Source organism: Elephantulus edwardii, unplaced genomic scaffold (genome assembly GCF_000299155.1).
Source record: "Elephantulus edwardii isolate Elephantulus edwardi_28Jun2011 unplaced genomic scaffold, EleEdw1.0 scaffold00066, whole genome shotgun sequence".
Taxonomy (NCBI): Eukaryota; Metazoa; Chordata; class Mammalia; order Macroscelidea; family Macroscelididae; genus Elephantulus; species Elephantulus edwardii.
The window spans coordinates 10,516,234-10,535,789 of NW_006399816.1; the positions used below are offsets into that span (position 1 = coordinate 10,516,234).

The 19,556-nt window shown below is 40.5% G+C and overlaps 1 protein-coding gene and 1 pseudogene across 1 annotated transcript in view; one reads left to right on the top strand and one right to left on the bottom strand.

Annotated features, from left to right (window-relative positions):
• LOC102870680 (unconventional myosin-IXa-like) overlaps nucleotides 1-8,107 on the top strand; it is a 266,823-nt gene extending 258,716 nt beyond the window's left edge. The window contains 3 exon segments of the mRNA XM_006888336.1: nucleotides 3,682-3,884; nucleotides 6,356-6,498; nucleotides 7,101-8,107. Of these exon segments, the coding sequence (XP_006888398.1) occupies nucleotides 3,682-3,884; nucleotides 6,356-6,498; nucleotides 7,101-7,552 (798 nt within the window). The 3' untranslated portion in view covers nucleotides 7,553-8,107.
• A 7,231-nt stretch (nucleotides 8,108-15,338) lies between these two features.
• Nucleotides 15,339-19,199, bottom strand: LOC102875391 (annotated as a pseudogene).
• Between the last annotated feature and the right edge of the window lie 357 nt (nucleotides 19,200-19,556).

Genomic DNA, 19,556 nt, shown 5'->3' on the forward strand with positions numbered 1-19,556 from the left:
TTTTTTTTTTTTTCTCCTGGTTATAGATTACTACATTTCAGTGTGGTCTTTTCCTATCATTTTGTTAGCCTTTCTGAATTCTTGAATTTTATGTGTTTTCTCTATAAGCATCGTACAGTTGCGTATCCTCAACAAGTTTAACAGGCTTCATATTTTAACTAGAGGATTGAATCTCTTTATATTTCATAATTTTAAATCTGCTGGGAGGTTTGTGCTCTTGATTTATCCTCAGTCAGTCTTTAATTACCATGGAGTCAGAACCAACTGAAAGCTGACCCTCCAGCAAGTTTCCAGAGTTAAGAAATCTCAACAGGAGCAGATTGCTTATCTTTCTCCCTCAGTGGAACTGGTAGATTGAAACTTCCTGCCTTTATTCCTTTTTCCTCTTTGGTTTCTATGCCTTTAAAAAAAAGGAAAAATATTTTATTATTCCTTTTGTCAAATTTTTTTAGTTTACACATTTTACATTCCTTTAATAGTTGTCATACAGATCAGAACATGAATCTATGATCTAAAAAAATCTAATCTTAATTTACTTTTGTCTGCTTTCTATATAATAAAAAGACAGCAATATGTTTTAGCTATATCCTCTTCCTGACTTGATTACTATTATTACTGTGTAGTTTAATTATCTGTATATTTAAAATCCAGCATTATTATATTTTATATTGTCAATGTTCATTTAGACTTACATAGTCTTTTCATTGACTCTCCTACTTTCTACATCTTGGATCATTTAAATAAATCCTCCCTGTAGTACTTTCTTTACTATAAGTCTGTTGATAAAGATTCTTAGTTTGCTAGAAAATGTCTTTATTGAATCTTCATTCTTTTTCTTTCTTCTTAATATTTTATTGTGTTTTAAGAGTTTCACTGCAAATTAGATAACCACATAACAGTTTCTACACAGATTTTTCTGTGACACAGGTTACAGTTTTCCACAGTGTGCCGTTATCCTCATTCACTCTGTTTTGATGTATCATTTTCAGTATTCTTGTTTCCCTTCAAGAATTCCTGGTGGCATAATTGTTAAAGTGCTCAATACTGACTCAAAAGTCAGTGATATGAATCCACCAGGTGTTCCACAAGAAAAAGATGAGAAATTCTGCATCCGTAAATATTTCAGTCCTGAAAACCTGATGGAGCAGTTCTAGTCCCCTCTGGCTAGGTCACTGTGAGTTAGAATCCGCCTGATAGCGGTGGGTTTGGGTTAGTTTTCCTGCCCCCCTTACCTTCTCATTGTTGCTTTTTTTGATGTCATTTTTTGACGTTTGGTGTCCAATAGGTAATTTTTTTAAAGGATGCTTGTAGATGATACTCTTTATTTTGTGGTTTGTTCTTTGTAAATAAAAATTTTTAGTTGTGATTTTAATGAAAGTTTCATTCATTCATTCTTGCATGTTTTCTTCCCTCCTGCTCCTTTACCCTTCCCCAGTTTACTTTCTCTGATAGTTATTTTGCACAATCTTCCTCTACCCCTTCCCCTATTTTATGGGTTTATGAATCAGTCACAGGTAACAGGTTAACTCCAGGGATAAAATTTAAGGTTAAAAGTATATAGCAAAGCAGCTACCTTAAGGAATCTTTGATTCTCAACCAGACTGATAATTTTTACTCCTTAAGAAGTTAAGTTCTGTTGCATGTTAGTCTCCCATTCTATAAGGACTGATTCTGATAAGAACTAGAGAAGGTGGGAGCTGGGCATTATGTATGGGAAGATAAGGCCTAATGCTTTTCATTCTTGAAGATTATTTTGATGAGTTGTGGGGTGTTTTCCCCCCCTCTGTATCAGTTGCTTTTTCCTTTGATAACTTTGAAAATATTATTTCTTTTCTGGCTTCCATTGTTTCTGTTGACAGATAAAGCATTCAGTCTAATTATTGTTTCTTTGTCACTCTTATCTGGATTTAGACCTTCTTAACTCTATAGGTTGATATCTTTAATTAGTTTTGGAAAAATACTCTGCTATTGTCTCTCCAAGTATTTCTCCTGTGGGCTCTGAATCTTCTCCTGATGTTATAAACAAGGTGGACTTTTGGTTTCTGTTCTTAACTGTATTTTATTCTTAAATCTGTCTAGTAGCCACATTTCTGGAGTCATTGAAGATTTCTGTTTTCTGTTCTTTTTTTTGGTTTTCATTCATTTTGTCCTGTCTACTTATGTGGCTGGTTATCTTTGTTTGTCAGAGTATTTGCAAGATTATTTGTACATATATTTTTGGATCTATGATAATGTTAATTTTCCTCCAAAGAAAATAATTACTTTTTTTTTCTTTCTAGGTTCTAGGGCACTAGCAATCTGGGATTACTTTAACCCAGTTTTAGAAAATCCAGTTCTCTGGACCATTCAGATGACTTTAAACTAGACTACAGCTTCTTCAAAAACTGATAATTTCAGTTTTACACTTACTGCTAAGATCTGTGTCTTTGGGTTCCATTGTCAGACATGAGGATTTTACCATGGAGCTGTCTCTACCCTTGACAAAGGCTGGATTGAAGTGGTTATTCTCTACCCCATGGGATAGCAGACTTTTTCAGGGAAGGACTAGAAAATAAACATTCTGCATTTTATTGCCTATATGCTCTTCATCACAGCATTTGACTCTGCTGTTATTTCACAGAAGTAGCTAGAAGTAATAGGTGAATGAATGTGTTCCTGTGTAACACTCTGGTGTAACCAGACAGGCACTATTATGGATAGTGTGAGCTTTGTCTAACTTGTTTGTTCTCATTGCCTTCACACACACACACACACACACACACACACACACACACCCCTAGTCTAGTTGTTTTTAGTAGATTTCATCTGAAATACCTAGTACATCACTATAAAAAACAAAATAATTAATTTTAAAAGCAATGATTTCTCCCACCCCAGTCTCAAGAATAGCAGTATCTTGAGTAGTTCTTAAAGACTATTTTTTTTTTAAAAAAAAAACCTATTTCTTATATAACATTCTGTGCTATTAATATCTGCTTCCCCCGCCCCACCACCAAAATCATTGTGTGTCTCTGTGGTATTCCTGAAAGATTATACCTTTCACTATTAAAGATACAAAACTGTATGATTCAACAGAGCATTCTGTGCAGTAACGTAGTCCATGTATGACTATTAAATGCAAGAACTCTGTGTATGGCTAGTGCAATGGAGGAACTGAATTTTTTACTTTTCAGTTTTAATAAATTTTAGTTTTGAAAGACTCATATGCTTGATTTAATTTGGGTAGGTACAACTTAAAAAGAATCTTACTTTAGTACACACATGCTGTAGTCCCACTGACTTAAGTGTCCATTTCCCAGTGCTGTTCCAGTCAGTACATAACTTAAATGAGTTCAGTGGATGATGTTTTATGACATATCCCAGGCTTTGCAAAATGTTTACATTTTCTCTTGACATCTACATGTTGTTATGGCTGTTGTTTTTGTATACCATCAAGTCAGAACCGACCCATAGCTGACCCCCAAACAGATATTCAGAGGTTGTAAATCACAGGAGAGGAGATTGCCCATCTTTTCCCACAGTACGGCTAGTGGATTCGAACTGCATACCCTTGGGTTGACAGCCCAACTCCTTAGCACTAAACCACCAGAGCTGTGATTTTCATCACATATTTTCCTGTAAGGGTCACATAAACCCAATGCAGTCACTCAGTTTCATTTCTAACGTTGAATTTCTCTGCAGGGAAAGGGTCGTACTCGGCGAGGGAACCATGCCAGTCCTTCCTCTCCTGCTGTGGTTCGTTTGCCCTCCGTGTCTGATGTCCCAGAAGAGGCTTTGACTAGTGAGGCGGCCATGGAGACAGACATCACAGAACAGCAGCAAGCAGCAATGCAGCAGGAGGAGAGAGTGCTGACTGAACAGATTGAGAACCTCCAGAAAGAGAAGTGAGTTTGCTGGAGGAGGAAGAGATACCATTTATTTTCTGTTTTCCTTTCTCCTGTCCTATTTTGTTTTTCCTTATTCACTTGAGTTCCAAACATGTCAGATGATAAAGGGGCTAAGAAGATGACAAAGGCAACCGTGTGACCATTGTCACCTCAGGAAAGGATGCTCCCTGATGGTGCTGCATTGAAGATTCTGGAAGAGCTGATTAGTAGCACGATGCAGTGTGCAATGGTATTTCTTAGAGAAATTCAGCTGGCAGCAGTAGTAGGCACCTGCTGCATTACTGGAGTCCGAACAGAGAGAGCCCCAGGCCAGCCTCAGGGAACGGATTTGTTTTCCAGAGAACAATTAGCATTCTTAGATTGAGGCAAAACCCGTTTCAAGAGCAGCATTATTCCCAACTCCATGAAAGAAGGTTAATATCTGAACATCATTGTGGCTATGGGACCAGCAACTGAACGGTGAATGTAAAGCAACAGCCATACTGAGTGCTGGGAAATGAATTGTGGTTTAGGAGAGAGACAGATAAGAAACTCTGGGACCTCTACCATCACTGGGACTAGAGAGAAGTAATGGGGTGACTATACCTGGAGGATAATACTAACACCTTATGCTCTCTATGAAGGCCTGTGTTCTAGTTCTGGCCAACAGTGCAGATTCTTTGGGAAACCGTAGAGGAATTCTGATTCCTGGGTTCCAGGATTTCTGGTCTAAGAGGATAAACCTTGTTGGGGATATTTTTCACCTGTCAGGACTAATTCAGGAACTTGTACAAACTGAAAAGGCCCAAATCTGGGGCTTCACTGTGATGAACATGATATGGCAAAGATGGTATGCTTTGATCAGGGACTGGCTATTTGTTATAAAAGTAATCTGAAAAGAGGAAGAAAGGATTGAATTTAGCTTTAATAAAGATGATATTGGAGGTCTTTTAGAAAAAGTGGAGGTGTGCTAAGAAGAAGAACATATTTCCAGAAAAAGGACAAAATATAGGCCATTCTCAGAGGTGTAAATGCACATGGATTATTGCAGTTGTAGTGGTAACAATCAGGCAGTTGTAAAATTAAAAAGACTCTGACAGGAAGGAGATTGGTGAACAAGGAGGTGAGAATTGAAAAGATAAGAAGGTTGTGGATAGAATGGAGTACTGGATTATAGTGCTGATACATATCCAGGTAGAACAAGCTTGATGATCTGCCCTATAGGGAAAAGCTAACTTATGTAAAGGTTTTTGGAAATTATAGGCATAATAAGCTTAGGGAATTCATTTGTTTTTACAAAAATAATGTTGGAAATACCTCACAGTGGTGTGATATAGTAGAGGGAAGGGCCAGAGTGGGACACGGGAACGTGACTGAGAACTAGGTGGGTGACTGGTGAAGAGGAGTAGAGGTGCTGTAACTAGTGATGGCACAGCTGCAAAGGACAGCAAGTCCACTTAATGTTTTTCTTCATCTGTTATCAAGATGGTGGTGTGTGTGGTGTCCTTTCTCCAGGTTCATAGGGTTTCCAGAGGCAAGCTGTTATGGAAGTGGATGCCACTCCTGCTTCCAAGTGATCAAGATAGTGCCTAGAATATTTAGGCAATTAGGAAAGCTTCATGGACAGTCATTTCAGAACTAGAAGGAAAAGATTATCTAGTTTTTAATCTTTTTTGTAGATAAAGAGTCTGAGGGTCAGAGAGAAGCAAGTACTTTCCTGTTGTTTAAGGATGACTTCAGAGTGGGATTAGAACCTTGATCTCCTCATCAGTAGCCTGGGGTTCATTTTACCAAAAGAACTTAACAGATCCAGCTTCTTCCCCATCCCCCATCATTCCCTCACTCATTTTATTGATCTAGCCTTTACAGCCTATTATTTTTTCTTTAGCCAGCATATTTTTAGCCCTCACTGTTCCCTTTGCTTACAAGTTCTTAACAGCATCCTGGAGAAATGTGACTACCTAACACTTAGATCACCAACCTTTTTTTTCTTCTTTAATTTATAATGGAAAGGTGCAGCAATGAATGGCTGCAAACCCTGTGTCTCTATAAACTTTCATTTAAATTAATTAAAGAAAAAATACAGGTACAAAAAAAAGACACCAGAAAAAAATTTATAATGGTTTGCTTACAAAATTCATATGCATTGTATATCATTCATGTACATTATATTTCACACATTCCTGTATTCACATTTTATTTCATACAGTCACTTATGTACATTGTGTTTTATGCAATTACCGCATCTTTTTGGGTCTCCATTGGATCTTCCCTAATACCTTTACCCCTCCACCTCTATTCACCAAACTCTGTTATTCTAGGGATTTCCTCCCTAGCCTCTTCCTTTTTGTCCCCCTCCACTTCCCATTGTGGACTTTTATCCACATTTTACTAGTGTGGATTCCTAACTTTCATGGAATATCTTTTTTCCTGTCATTGTCCTTCCACTTTCTATCAAATACTAATAATTTCCTGGCTCTATCTTACAGGGAGGAGCTGACATTTGAAATGCTCGTACTGGAGCCCCGTGCCTCTGATGATGAAACTCTGGAGTCTGAGGCCTCCATTGGAACTGCTGACAGTTCAGAAAATCTGAATATTGAGTCAGAAGGTGCTATCTCTGAGAAATCAGGTAAATGAACCAAGACCAGACTGCAGATATGTTTTAAAAAGGATAAAATATTCCCAGGCCAAGACAAAGTCTCTTTTGAGAAAACCCCTGCTTCACTAGAGGAAAAATGATACAATCCTAAAGATCATTATGAAGCTTCCATATAAATTATTCATCCAGCTTTTGCTGGTTTATTGTTTTCTTCTGTGCTATGACAATATCAGAGCACATACTGTCTTACTGACCCCTGACCCATTTTCTAAAAATGGATGGCAAGCATTGAGCCCCACTGTGGGGTGGAGCTATACTGAAGGAAGTGTTTAACCAACTTCCATGACTCAGGAAGATTCTGGCAGTTTTGTATGTGTTAGTGATAGTTTCGGGCTTCTACTGGGGGGAGAGTCAAGCACTAGACTTGCCCAGAGCTGATTCTGAAATGCTATTACATATAACTGCATGGTGAGCTCGTTCTAAGTTGTATCTGTACACAAAGTAGATCAGTGTGGATTGTCTTAAGTCTCAACCTAGCTGACTTCACATGTGCACAGTGAGGCTACTTCATTGCATGATGATTTGCTTTAAAAGCAATGATTATTTACAGCTTTGGTTTCTTTTTGCATTAGAGAGAAGCTTAGCACTTAGCTTCCTCAAGCCAGCTGGCAAGTCTGAATCTTCAAGCAAATTGCAAAAGCAGCTAAAAAAGCAGCAAGATTCTTTGGATTCAATGGACTCTTCATGTCTGCCTAACACTGCGTCTTCTCATGGGACCAGAAAACTATTTCAAATTTATTCAAAATCACCATTCTACCGAGCTTCTTCAGCTAGTGAGGCCCTGGGAATGGAAGCGCCATTGGGCCAGACTAAGTCCCTGGAAGACAGACCTCAGTTCATTAGCAGAGGAACATTCAACCCTGAAAAGGGCAAACAAAAATTAAAGAATGTGAAGAACTCACCTCAGAAAACCAAAGAGACCCCAGAAGGGACGGTAGCGTCAGGCCGCAAGAAAACTGCAGACCCAGACTGCACCTCCACTCAACAGCTAGCTCTCTTTGGAAATAATGAATTCATGGTCTGAACTGGCAGATGTGTGTTCTTTCATGACCACATCTCATCTTTGGGGTCTCTGCTCATCACCTCGTCCACAATAATCCATCTGATTGTGGTCCTGCCTCTTGCCCAAGCATACAACCAAAACCTTGTGTACTGAATTCCTAGGCCTCCTGCAGAAATGGAAAGGCCTCTTGGAAGCCTGCTAGAGTTGGTGCCAGCTGTGCCTTGGCTATTGAATTTGAATTAAGATTTTACTAAAAATCAACCTGGGGCCTGGGCGTTTCGATCCGCTGTGGAGGTCTTTGAGCTGCTTCCCCCTGACCCTGTTTTTTCTTCCCAGCTGTGGGAGTTGAGCTGGGAGAGGAAGACATTGGTGGGCCAAAGGGGCCCACTGAATACTGACATTTGATGAAAACATGCAAATATTTCCTAACCATGAAAGCAAAAGCTTTTGGGCTTATTTTGGGGTAGTTAGGAACTCGAGTTGAATATAATTTTTTCCAAGAATTTATAGCAAAAAGCCTGAGCCCTCTATTTTAAGATTTTCTAAATAACACTCCATGTTGTATTCTGGGGAAAGTAAAACAGCAGTTGTTTTCCTTAAGCCATCAGAGCATGTCTCAGACATCTGGTTATACAGTGAAGAAGAAGATGTGTTTTACTTTTTTGTTGACGTTTTGAAGTCATAATAATCAGTGCTGGCTTAACTCCTGGTTATTAGTTCCTGCCAAATATATTGCATGGCTGAAGCTTCACTAGCCATTCTCTTCTCATATTCCTCAGTCCAAATATTTTTTAATAGTTGGAAGAAAATATACTAAATTATACTTAATTGACAGACAAGTCCCCAAGTCTTGCTATTTGAAAGATCCTTGGGTGGGTCTTCAAAATTTCATTGTACCAGTTCACTTAGTGGTCACTTCCAAGCTAGAGAGCTGTCAGTCCAACCTTTTTAGAATGTATGAGAGATAAGGTGGCCCCTACATTTGAGAGTGCCATCCCCATCCATCCAAGCTTTTCTCTGCTTTGTAAAGACGAAGACTACACAGGAGTCTATTAGTCTGCTGGTGGATTCTCACCACAAACTCAGCTCATGTGACCATTTAATTCTTTCCTCTCAAAACATTCACACCCAACATTGCATGAATAAGTGTTGCAGAAAGTGGCCAAAAACATGGGACAGAAAAAGGTTTTAAAATTGTATCTTCTTTTACTCAGACCATCAGTATTAGATGTTAAAAACCAAGGACTACTTGAAACTATTTTTGTTAATATTCTGGTTACTGAAGTTTACTGTAAATATATATGTATAGTATGCATATTTCTTCTTAACCATGTGCTTTTCTCCTTCCCATGGAATTTCTTCCCACAGATTTGGAGTCATCAGACAGGAATGCGACATCACTCATCCTTGTGTGGAGGGAAAAGTAACCCTCATTATCACCACTGGGTGTCTCCAGACACTCAAGTTACAGTAGCATTTTAAGCTTCTTAGCTTTTGTGGGATTAGAAGTCTGTTTTTGCTATTTATAATATATGAAAAATAATGTATGAAAAACAGAAAAACATGATACTCTTTCTTGAGATAAGTATGTGAAAATGTTTATTTTTAAAGTTACTAAATGCATCTTGTCTAACTACTATATGCACTGTTCTGAAAGAGCCTTTACCATCTGTAACCTGCATTTTGGTTATTCTCCCTTTTCATACTGCTTTGATTTGAAGGGATGGAAATCCTAAGTCTTTGATTAAGGCGGAGTCTATCCTGTTACACAACACTGAACCTCATGCCACTCCCTCGGTGGTTCTCGTCCAGCCCCGGAGGGCAGGCTTGGAGTAGCAGCTACAGGTAGCAGGAGTCTACCCTCTCCCTGGGCTGAGTTCAGAACTGAGCCAGGAGCAGGAAGCTTTTCCAAACCTCCAGAATGAAGATGGTTAGAGTAAATATTCGACTTTATAGCCCACAAACATCTGCTACCATTTCTGTGGCATAATAAACATTGAACTTTTAAAATTCCCCATTTCAGAGACTCTCCCTGAGGAGCGCCCCCAGTATGGGCAGTCACCATGAAGATGCTGGTGTCTCCAAGCTGGTACCAGGCTGCACCCTTCAGTGCTTTTGGGGAACAGGCTCGGCCGCATGTGACTGGTCCTCACTCCCTGCCCCAGCGGATGTTATCTGTTACGTGCTTAGTCAGGGGCTGAGAAAGAGACTACCCTTGTTGAGCAGTTTCCTTTGGCCCAGAAGAATGTCCTGGGGAACACATTTTGGTGTGAATTTTCCCTTCAGAATCTGGGAGGGGTTTTTTGAGCAAAGTTTTTGACAGTTAAGGAAAATTACTCATATAGGTCACTTTATATAGGAACTAGGTGACGGATGTTAAGAGACGTTCTCATTTTCTCAGGGACCCAAAACCTGAATTTGGAAACAAATAAATAAATAAAAAAACAACCCAAACTGCACTTGTTTTTCAGTGGCTGGATTTGTGGATTCCTAATCATTTTACAAGCTGCCACAGTGGGGAAAGGGAAGGCAGCCTGAAGCAAAGAGCCATTCGATCATCGTAATGGAGAGCAAGTGGGGAACCTTCCTGAATGAAAAGAAAAAGAAGCTGTGACTCTCATGGGGAAATAATATAGATATGAAGCCATAACCCGTAACAACTGTTAGAACAAAGTGCTCTGTCTCTTCAGTGGTTCCTAACTGGTTAATGTGACAGCACTAAGTGATGCTGTACTCCAGTCACTTACAATTAACATATCTAACATGTCAAAAGCTTGTCTTCCTGTTGCTTTTCCTTTGCTGCTTTGTTTCTTTGATCTGCAAGGCCCCAAATACATCCATGGCAATAATATTGTAGCCCCGCATTTGGAGCCCATACTCACAAAACCCAATTTTTAGTGTGCTGCCCCCTGCGGTCAACTGATCCCATTAGTTGCAAAAGTGTTGTGAACAAGCAATGTCATGAAAACAGAAGTATGCTAGGGTTATGTTCTGAGAGTACAGTGGATTTGTACTTTTTTAACAGCAAATAGCGGCAGGATTCAGGGAGGTGACAGGCTTAGTTTGCAATGCACTTTGTACTTCCTGCCATTTTAATTATTCTATTACCCTGCGTCTCTGAAAACACAAAGGGGGGATTGAGCCTTTCCAACATGAGCCTTCAGGGAGAGAGGAGCCCTAAGCTGGGAATCCCCCACCTCCTCTGGAGACCTGCCACAGCTCCTACCTTGCTGGGAGGGTAGTGAAGACTTGTCCTGTGTTCTGTCACAAGAAGGGTAGTTTTCATGGCCAGAGACAGGTAACGAAGAGTATGCTGAAAGGGCCAGCTAGCAGCCACAGCCGCACATCACTCCTCAAGGCTGTGTTTTCACTGTAAAGAATGTGTTCCTTTCACATGCACTTTGGTGAACTAGAAGGAAGAAAGTTTTCTCAGGATGTCTTCAGAGCTAAGAGAAGTTCAACTTTTTAGAAAATGGTAGTCAGCAGTTCCTCCCTCCCCACTTTCCCCCATCCTTGTCTCTCCTGGGGAGCTGGGCGTAGATCTGGGTCATTTGGTGTTGGCAGATATATGTGTCTCTCCATATACAATTTTGTGGCAGCTCCCCAGCACTACCTCCCAACACTGTCCTATCCTTGGTAGTAAAATCCCATGCTGTTTGTATGGTCTTCTGTCTTCCTAATGCCCCTAGGATTCCCTCACCAGGATATTTTTTAACCACTCTTCTCAACCCACTCCCACGTTTGACTGATGTTAAAGAGTAACAGCACAATGACTTAAGATGGACCTGTTTAGATCTTGCTGGTCTCTTGGAACAGTTTTGAAGAAGTCCCACCCAATAGGTCTTAGTCACCTTAAAATCCATCCATACTTAATGCCTACTTATCATCCTTCTTAGGTCATATAACTTTTACTCCCTTGAACCAAGTAAATAAATGTATTTACAGGTTTAAAGGAAAGGGTGTGAATTACAGATTAGTATTATTTTAATGGACTTAAAGTAATTTATAAGTATGCTGAGTGTAAATTTTTTTAAAATATGTATTGTAAAAGGACATATCCTGTGAAATATATCATTTAACTGTTTAATAGAATAATTCTATGAGAATGATTTATCTTACCCCCAGAATTGATGACATTCCTGATGCAATCAACAGGCACTTTGTAATTTCATATTTTGGGGGCGTTGTTTATTTTTTGGGGGAGGGAAGACATCATCTGTATAACGTGCAGTTCATGTCATTTAAAATGTGCACTGTATGGCTCCATGAACAGCTTGAAACTATCATTTCATGGCTCATTAAAGAACAAAGCTTCCCAAAGCTGCAGCTTGTGTGGTTTGTTTCTGACCATCCTGGCTCCCATCCCGGTTCCATCCATCCTGAACCCAAGGAACAATAGTCATTTATTCATTACACTAATTTGTAGGTGTATTGAAATTGGCTCAGGTTAGAGTAGGGGTTCAAAGCTAGTGTCCTTAGATACGGTCACTGTGAATCGCAGATCACTTGGGGTATAACATCAACAGTTTGTTTTAGGGTTAGTGTGGCAAAGTGGTAAGGAGTTGCACTGCCAACCCAAAGACACAGTTTGAATCCGCCAGCTGCTCCACTGGAGAAAGATAAGCAGTCTCCTCTAGTGTGATTTACTGCCTCTGAACACCTGCTGGAGGGTCAGCAATGAGTTGATTCCAACTAAATGGTACATTAAAAAATTCTGTTTACATTCAATGCAATCCCAATACAAATACCAATTCCATTCTTCAACGAGATGGAAAAGGCAATATCCAATTTCATTTGGAATGGAAAGAGGGCCTGAATAAGCAAAGCTCTCCTTTAAAAGAGAAACCAAGTAGGAGGCATCTCACACCCTGATTTCAAATCCTACTACATTGCTGTGGTGGTCAAGACAGCATGGTACTGGTACAATGACAGATACATAGATCAATGGAATAGAGTTGAGAATCCAGAAATCAGGCCATCTTCTATGATCAACTGATTTTTTACAAAGAGATGAAATCATCAAGTGAGGAAATAACAAATGGTGCTGGCAAAATTGCAAAACTATCTGCAGAAAATAAGATCCACACCTAACTGCACACACAAAACCAACTCACAATGGATCATGGGACGAGGACTAAAACCAAGGACTATAAACTTCATTAAAGAAAAGCTTGGAAGAACCCTGGAAGTCCTAATCCACAACATAAACAGTCTTCAAGCATCCTAGAAAACCTACAACCAGGAGAGGATAAAAACAGATGAATGGGACCTCTAAGAATCAAATCCTTATGCACATCCAAAAACTTATCCAACAGGGTAAAAAAGGGAAGCCACAGACTGGGAAAAAGTATTTGATAATGACAAGGGACTTATATCTAGAATTTATAAAAGAACTTGAGCACCACAACGAGATAAAGGTAAATAACCCAATAAAAAAACGGGCACAGGATATGAACAGACACTTCACCAAAAATGACATTCAGATGGCAAACAAACACATGAAGAAATGTTCAAACTCCCTAGCTCTAAAAGAGATGCAAATCAAAACAACTATGAGATACCATCTCACCCAGTAAGAATAGCAAAATTTAACAGAACAGCAAACATCAAATGCTGGTGAGGTTGCGGAGAAACTGTTGGTGGGAGTGTAAAATGGTGCAACCACTATGGAAGGCTGTATGGCGCTTTCTCAAAGAGTTGCAAATAAGTACACCAATGAATGAAAAATCCAAAATGTCTCTTAAGTTTTCATTGAAATGAATAATAAAATTTTTAAAAGAAAAAAAAAAGTTGCAAATAGAAACACCATTTGATCCAACAATTCCACTACTGGGAATTTAAAGAAACCATAACTGCCACCCAAGCAGATATATGCACACCCATGTTTATTGTGGCTTTGTTCGCAATAGCAAAGAGCTGGAAACAACCCAGGTGCCCATCAACAAACAAATGGATAGAGAAGCTGTGGTATACACAATGGAATACTATGCAGCATTGAAAAACAACTCAGGGGAGCTCTGGTGGCCTAGTGGCAAGAAGCTGCACTGCAATCCCAGAGGAGCATGGTTCGAATCCACCAGATGCTCTGCCGGGAAAGGAGGGACAATCTCCTGTACCAGTCAGATCTGATTTGACGGTACATGCACACACACAAATAATAAAATAAAAATTTAAAAAATTTTGAAAAAAAGAACTCATGCAATATTATGCAAAGTGGATGACCCTAAAGGACAATATGCTGAGTGAAATATCTCAGTCACAAAAGGACAAATACTGCATAGGGCCAGTATTGTAAAACAGGACTGACATCGGGCTTGAGGGAAGACAGAGAAAGAGAGGAGGAATGAAGTATACTGCATTGAAACAGATGAGGGAGAGACTGTTTAAAAGGGATATGTGATTGGGTTTTATTGTCACAACAGGAGTCTAGAATGAGGGCTGTACAGTGGAGTAACTTGGGGGGAGGGATTATATAACAATGAGAGAGAAAAGTGAATTGTGGGGTGGGAGTGGGCAGGGAGAAAAGTGCAACAATGAATGACTGGAAACCCTAAGTCTCTGTAAACTTTCATTAAAATTAATTTTAAAAAAATAATTCTGTTTAGGAAAAGACCCAGCCCTCAAACTGGCATATCTTAAAAAGGATGCATTCTTGAAACAATTCCTGCAACTTTTTTCTCTATCATAGATGTTAGTGCACAGGCAACACATAGGTGTATTTGGTGCCATGTGTATTTTGAAGATGCAAAAAGCTCAAAATGTGTAAATTGGACTGTACTATTAATACCCTAAAGTAACCACAAACCTCCTTGCTGAAAGTGAGGAGGACCTGAAATGCTTGCTGAGGAGGGTCAAGGACTGCAGCCTTTAATATGGATTGAAGCTCAATATGAAGAAAAGAAAGATTTTCACCACTGGGCTTATTGGTAGCATCATGATGGATGATGAAGAGATTGAGATTGTTCATAGCTTCAATTTGCTTGGCTCTACAATCAACACTCTTGGTACTAGCAGCCAGGGAATTAAAAGACTAATTGTATTGGGAAAGTCTGCTGTCAGAGACCTTTCCAAAGTACTGAAGAGCAACAATGTCAGTCTGGAGACTAAGGTGCGCCTGATACAGGCTATGGTCTTTGCAATTACTTACTATGCATCAGAGAGCTGGACAACGACTAGGGATGATAGAAGAATTGATGCTTTGAGCTTTGGTGCTTGAAAAGAGTATTGAATATACCATGGACTGTTAGAAGAACAAACAAGTTCATCCTGGAGAGGGTGAAGCCAGGCTACTCCTTGGAGGCAAGGATTCTGAAGTTCTGACATTCTTTGGACATGTTCCAAGGCAGGATCAGTCCTTGGAGAGGGACATCATGCTAGGGAGGGTGGAGGGACTGCACAGGAGAGAAAGGCCCTTGATGAGATGGATTGATTCAGTCACTGGGGTAATGGGAATAGGCATGTCAGAGACAATAAAATTGGCAAGGGATAGAGCAGGGTTTAGGGCTGTTGTACATAGGGTCACTATAAGTCACAAGCGACTCAATGGCACATAACAACAACCTCAAAGCTAAAGGATCTGCAAGATTGTTGTCGTAAGACACATTAAGGGTGGATTTGACAAAGTCTTGAAACCTTTGATAGCTTCCCCCTCTCCTCATTAAAAATATTTTATGTTAAAAGTATGAGTAGCGATTTCAATAAACCTGAGGGAAGTGTATACATGTACAAAATAGAAGCCTTTACTACAATAAATGCTCTTATCTCAAACCTGAAAAGGTAAGGAATGGCATGATCGGTCTGTATATTCTCATTGCCGCATTTCAATTGGACAATCATAGATGTGAATTATGTGGTCATCTCCAATGGATACAATTTTTGAAGCATTTCTATTGTATTTCACTCCCCAGACTTGATCCTAGTGATCAAAGAACGTGTGAACACAAGTCCTTGTTCCAACATCCCAAACTTGGACATTTGTTGGAGGAATTGGAGCCAAAGTGAGTGCCATCAGGGCAAAATGCAACATTCAGACCCAGGAAGTGTAGCCACTCAGGATTCCAGCCAAGTTGGCATGCTGTCATCAGAGATCTTGATGTAGGCCTCATCTGAAGCAGTGATGAGCTAAGAATATGGGGGACAGGTCAAGAAACAGATGGCATAGCATGGCCATCCAGCATGTGGAGAAGTTTCCCAGTTGCAACATAAATATTGATAATTTCATCTATGACTCCACTGGTCAGGTATTTCCCATTGGGAGTATATGCAATGCTATGGATGAATTTTGTGTCCAGGGATTATTCCCTTTTACCAGTTTTTATACCAAAAAAATGTTCAGTTTTGCTGCATGAGTTCCTGTGGGCAGATACTGAGAGGAGAAAAGGCGAAGATCCAGGCATTCTCTGGCCATGCATCTATTGACTTTATCTGTTTGCCATCTTCCAAGTCCCAGAGAGAAATGTGAGCATCAAGAGACCCGGACGCAGAAATGGGCTGAGTGTGGCCATTGTCCAAAAACACCACCCCAAGCTGGTGTCCCTCCAGACTCCACTGTTGGTCCAGCCTCTCATCATACCATTTCCATACTTCAACTAAGTCATCCAGGGAGCCTGTGACCACCATCTCAGAAATTTCTTTCCTGTCTCCCAGACAGCTGGCCAAATGGCATCATCATGGGCTCACACTTGTTTAAAGAGTAATGATTGGTCATTTCCTACAGCAAAGATAATGCATTAAAGGTCAGACAGTTCATCACACAGCCTTGTGGCACTTTTCAGGAGAATATTTTTTTAAAGACGTGGGACTCACCCTATTTCCTGTTCTGCCTCTTGCTATCTCTTGAAGAGATTCTCCATATCTCAGCACGTGCAGACCCACCTGTTTCTATTTTAACAGCTGCTTGGCATTGTGTTGTGCCTGCACCACCATCTATTTGACCTCTCTCCTTGACGGTTAGTGGGCATGCAGTTACAGACAACACTGCAGTAAACATCCTTGATCCTGGCGTATTTGTCTTTGCCCAATTATTGCCATTATGTCTGTCATAAAGATGCTTCAAAGTGGAACTGTTTAGCATGCAGAATGTGGACATTTTCAAAATGCCATTTATTTAAGTGGAAGTTTAGAGCATGCGATCCAATGATTTGTACACATTTCATGACACTGATTGCAATGCCCGCTAAAAACTCTCTCTTAATTTCTCCCTCTTTGCTCTTTCCTTCCATTCCCAGCTTATCGTGCCTTCTGAGCTTTATCCCTGAGTAAGTGCTGCCCTGTTGATCTCCTATGGTTACTTGTTCTAAGGACTTTCTGCCTTCCTCCTGTTAATGTTCACTTTCTAGGTCTGTCTAGTGTTTGTCTCAAGGCTGAGCCCCTGAGGTAATTCAGTTTCACACTCAGTCTCAGGTGTTATACCATTTGTTCTCAGACCAGCAAACCTATTCCTTTTTTATTATTTTGAGTTTTATTTCACATTTTTCTCCAGCTTTATCCAAATGAACTCAGAGTCTTATCATGGAATCAGAACCAACTCATAGCTGACCCTCCAGTGGGTTTTTCTGAGGCTGTAAACCACACAGGATGAGCTTGTGTATCTTTTGTGTAGCTGCTGGTAGAGTTGAAGCACCAGAGAGGTGGCACCACTTTTGGGTTAACCCAACTCCTGTGGACAATGTCACCAGAGTTCCCTTCCCCACGCTATCAGGGACCTTTCCAAACAGTCAGTGGGAGGTACCATCTAGGTCTCAGAGTCATGTAAGTTGAGGTCCTTTAGTTCATTGGATGAATTATTGCAATGTGCATTTGATGGTTTTTACTTTTTTCTTCCTTGGACAAAGAGAAACCAGTAATTGCTCTTTCTTCTTGTTCTGTATCGTAGAGTCAAATTCGACTCCTAGTTAAGCCTCCCTCCAGCAGGTTTTCAGAGGAAGTCAGTCACAAGAGACTGCCCATCTTTCTCCCACAAGTCCCCCATTTGGTGGCTGCTTACAAACTCAGAAGCTTTTAAGACCCCAGTCACTACCCTCTAAAGTAATGAACATTGTGGGCCAATTGAAGGGTGTGTCTGCTTTGTTGTTTAAATCTTATAAAGCTCTAGTGGCTTGGAGTGCAGGGAGTTTTTCTGCTAACCCAATAGTGATTCAGATCTCTCAGGTGCTTCAAATCCACCAGCGATTCTAAGACAGAAGGATAGGCCATATCCTCCCATGTAATTTATAGCTTGAGAAATTGGCCAGAGGGTCAGCTACACAGTGGTTCCCACTCCATAGCAATGAGATTGAAGGGCTTTTTTTCGCATTTAGCACTTTCCTTATTGCTTCAGTATCTAATCTTATTTCACTCTTCTCTTTGTTTTCATGTGACTATATTTAGATGAAGTTTACCAATTTTAGTTTATATCAGACCATGTATTTAAAGTGCATACAGGGCTAAAACACTCAGCATATGAGCTTAGACATGTTCAGCCTGGCAAGGTTGTGGGTGGAGGCAGATGCAGTGGGGGTGAGAACTTGCTACTCCAGTGAGAGGAGGGCTGGCACTGAAGTCAGGACTGCTGTCTCTGGAAACCTAGGAATAGTTGCATAATGGGGTTGGAGTAACGAGAAGCCTTCCTGAGGGAGGTTTCCACCCTAGCCTTTGTAATGCTTAGAGTATTATCAGAGTCCCACAGCCCTGTACATTAAATACTATTAATGTTTACATTTTCCAGATGCAGAAACTGAGATTGGAAGCCTTTCCCAAATCCAGCCTCCCAGCTTTTAATCTTCCTCCTCTTCCGTCCTCACTGCTGCACTTCAACACACACACTCTCACACCCTGAGGCAAGGGTGTCTTCTGAAGTCTTCCTGAGCCACACTAGATGGGCTAGTAGATCCCTGAGTTGTGAACACTGCCCTAGTCTTATTTCTAAAGAACCCAAGGGGCCAGATCCCACGTGTCTGGGCATTTGAGTCAGATTGCACCCAGCTCTGGGACCCAAACCACACAATTTACCTCATTCCCCAGAAATGCCAGATGATTCCATCCTTCTTGAAAGGCCAAAACCCCTTTCTTTCTGCCCATCACAGTCTATGAAATAAGAACTATAGTTTCAACTGAGCAACTTTTTGCTTCCTTCTTGTAGATTTCCTTCTACTCATTGCTGACAAGGAGGAACCGACTCATAGCTGACCTAGTCAGAGCGTAATTAGTCTTTCTGTGTGAATAAAGTTCTTTTATCTTTTCTTCAGATTTAGAAAAACCTCAAGGCTCTATAGGTGGTCATGAGTGAATAGGTTATGAAGGGGACTGAATATAAGGCAGTTAACCTCACAGTGACTTCTAGCCCTGATGCATTTCTTGCTTCTAAACCTCATAAACAAAATAATTCTTTCTGGAGTTCAAGGTCTGTCACTTGGCTGTATAAGGAAAATTTTCAGAAAACGGCGCTGCAGAAAGCCTAATGGAAGAGGCTTGGAGCTGCTGCATCATGTATCCGTTCAATCTCTTCAGATGCTCAATTCTAGCCAGACTAGAGCACACCAACAACGCTAACCTCTAATTTATCTTTTTTGCACTCTTACGTCCTATGAACAAATCACTACTGCGCACGCCTGCGGAATTTACGGTACTTAGGGACTAGGAGTTCTTCGCCTGCTTTGGCTCCCCCGCGTGTCAACAGCCGGAATGACATTTTGGACACATTTGGCATTCTTGGGCGCCGCCTTAGGAATCTGTGCAAAGCTGTCCACCCATTTCCCCCCCTGGCTGGAGGGTAGGTGCAATGGCCAGTGTGAGGGAGGCTGAGAGTTAAAAGATACACTGTGTCTTTGTTCTAAATGATCAGAAATTTAGTGGTTCTTCGTTTGGCATCAAACTTAACAGATGGTTGCACATATGTGAATATACTAACAAAGAATGAAATAGAGTTAAATAAGTGAATTGCATGTTGTTTTTGCTGAGTACTGTGAGTAGGAATCGATCCACAGCTGACCCTCCAGTAGGTTTTCCGAGGCAGTAAATCACACGGGAAGAGACTGTCCATTTTTCT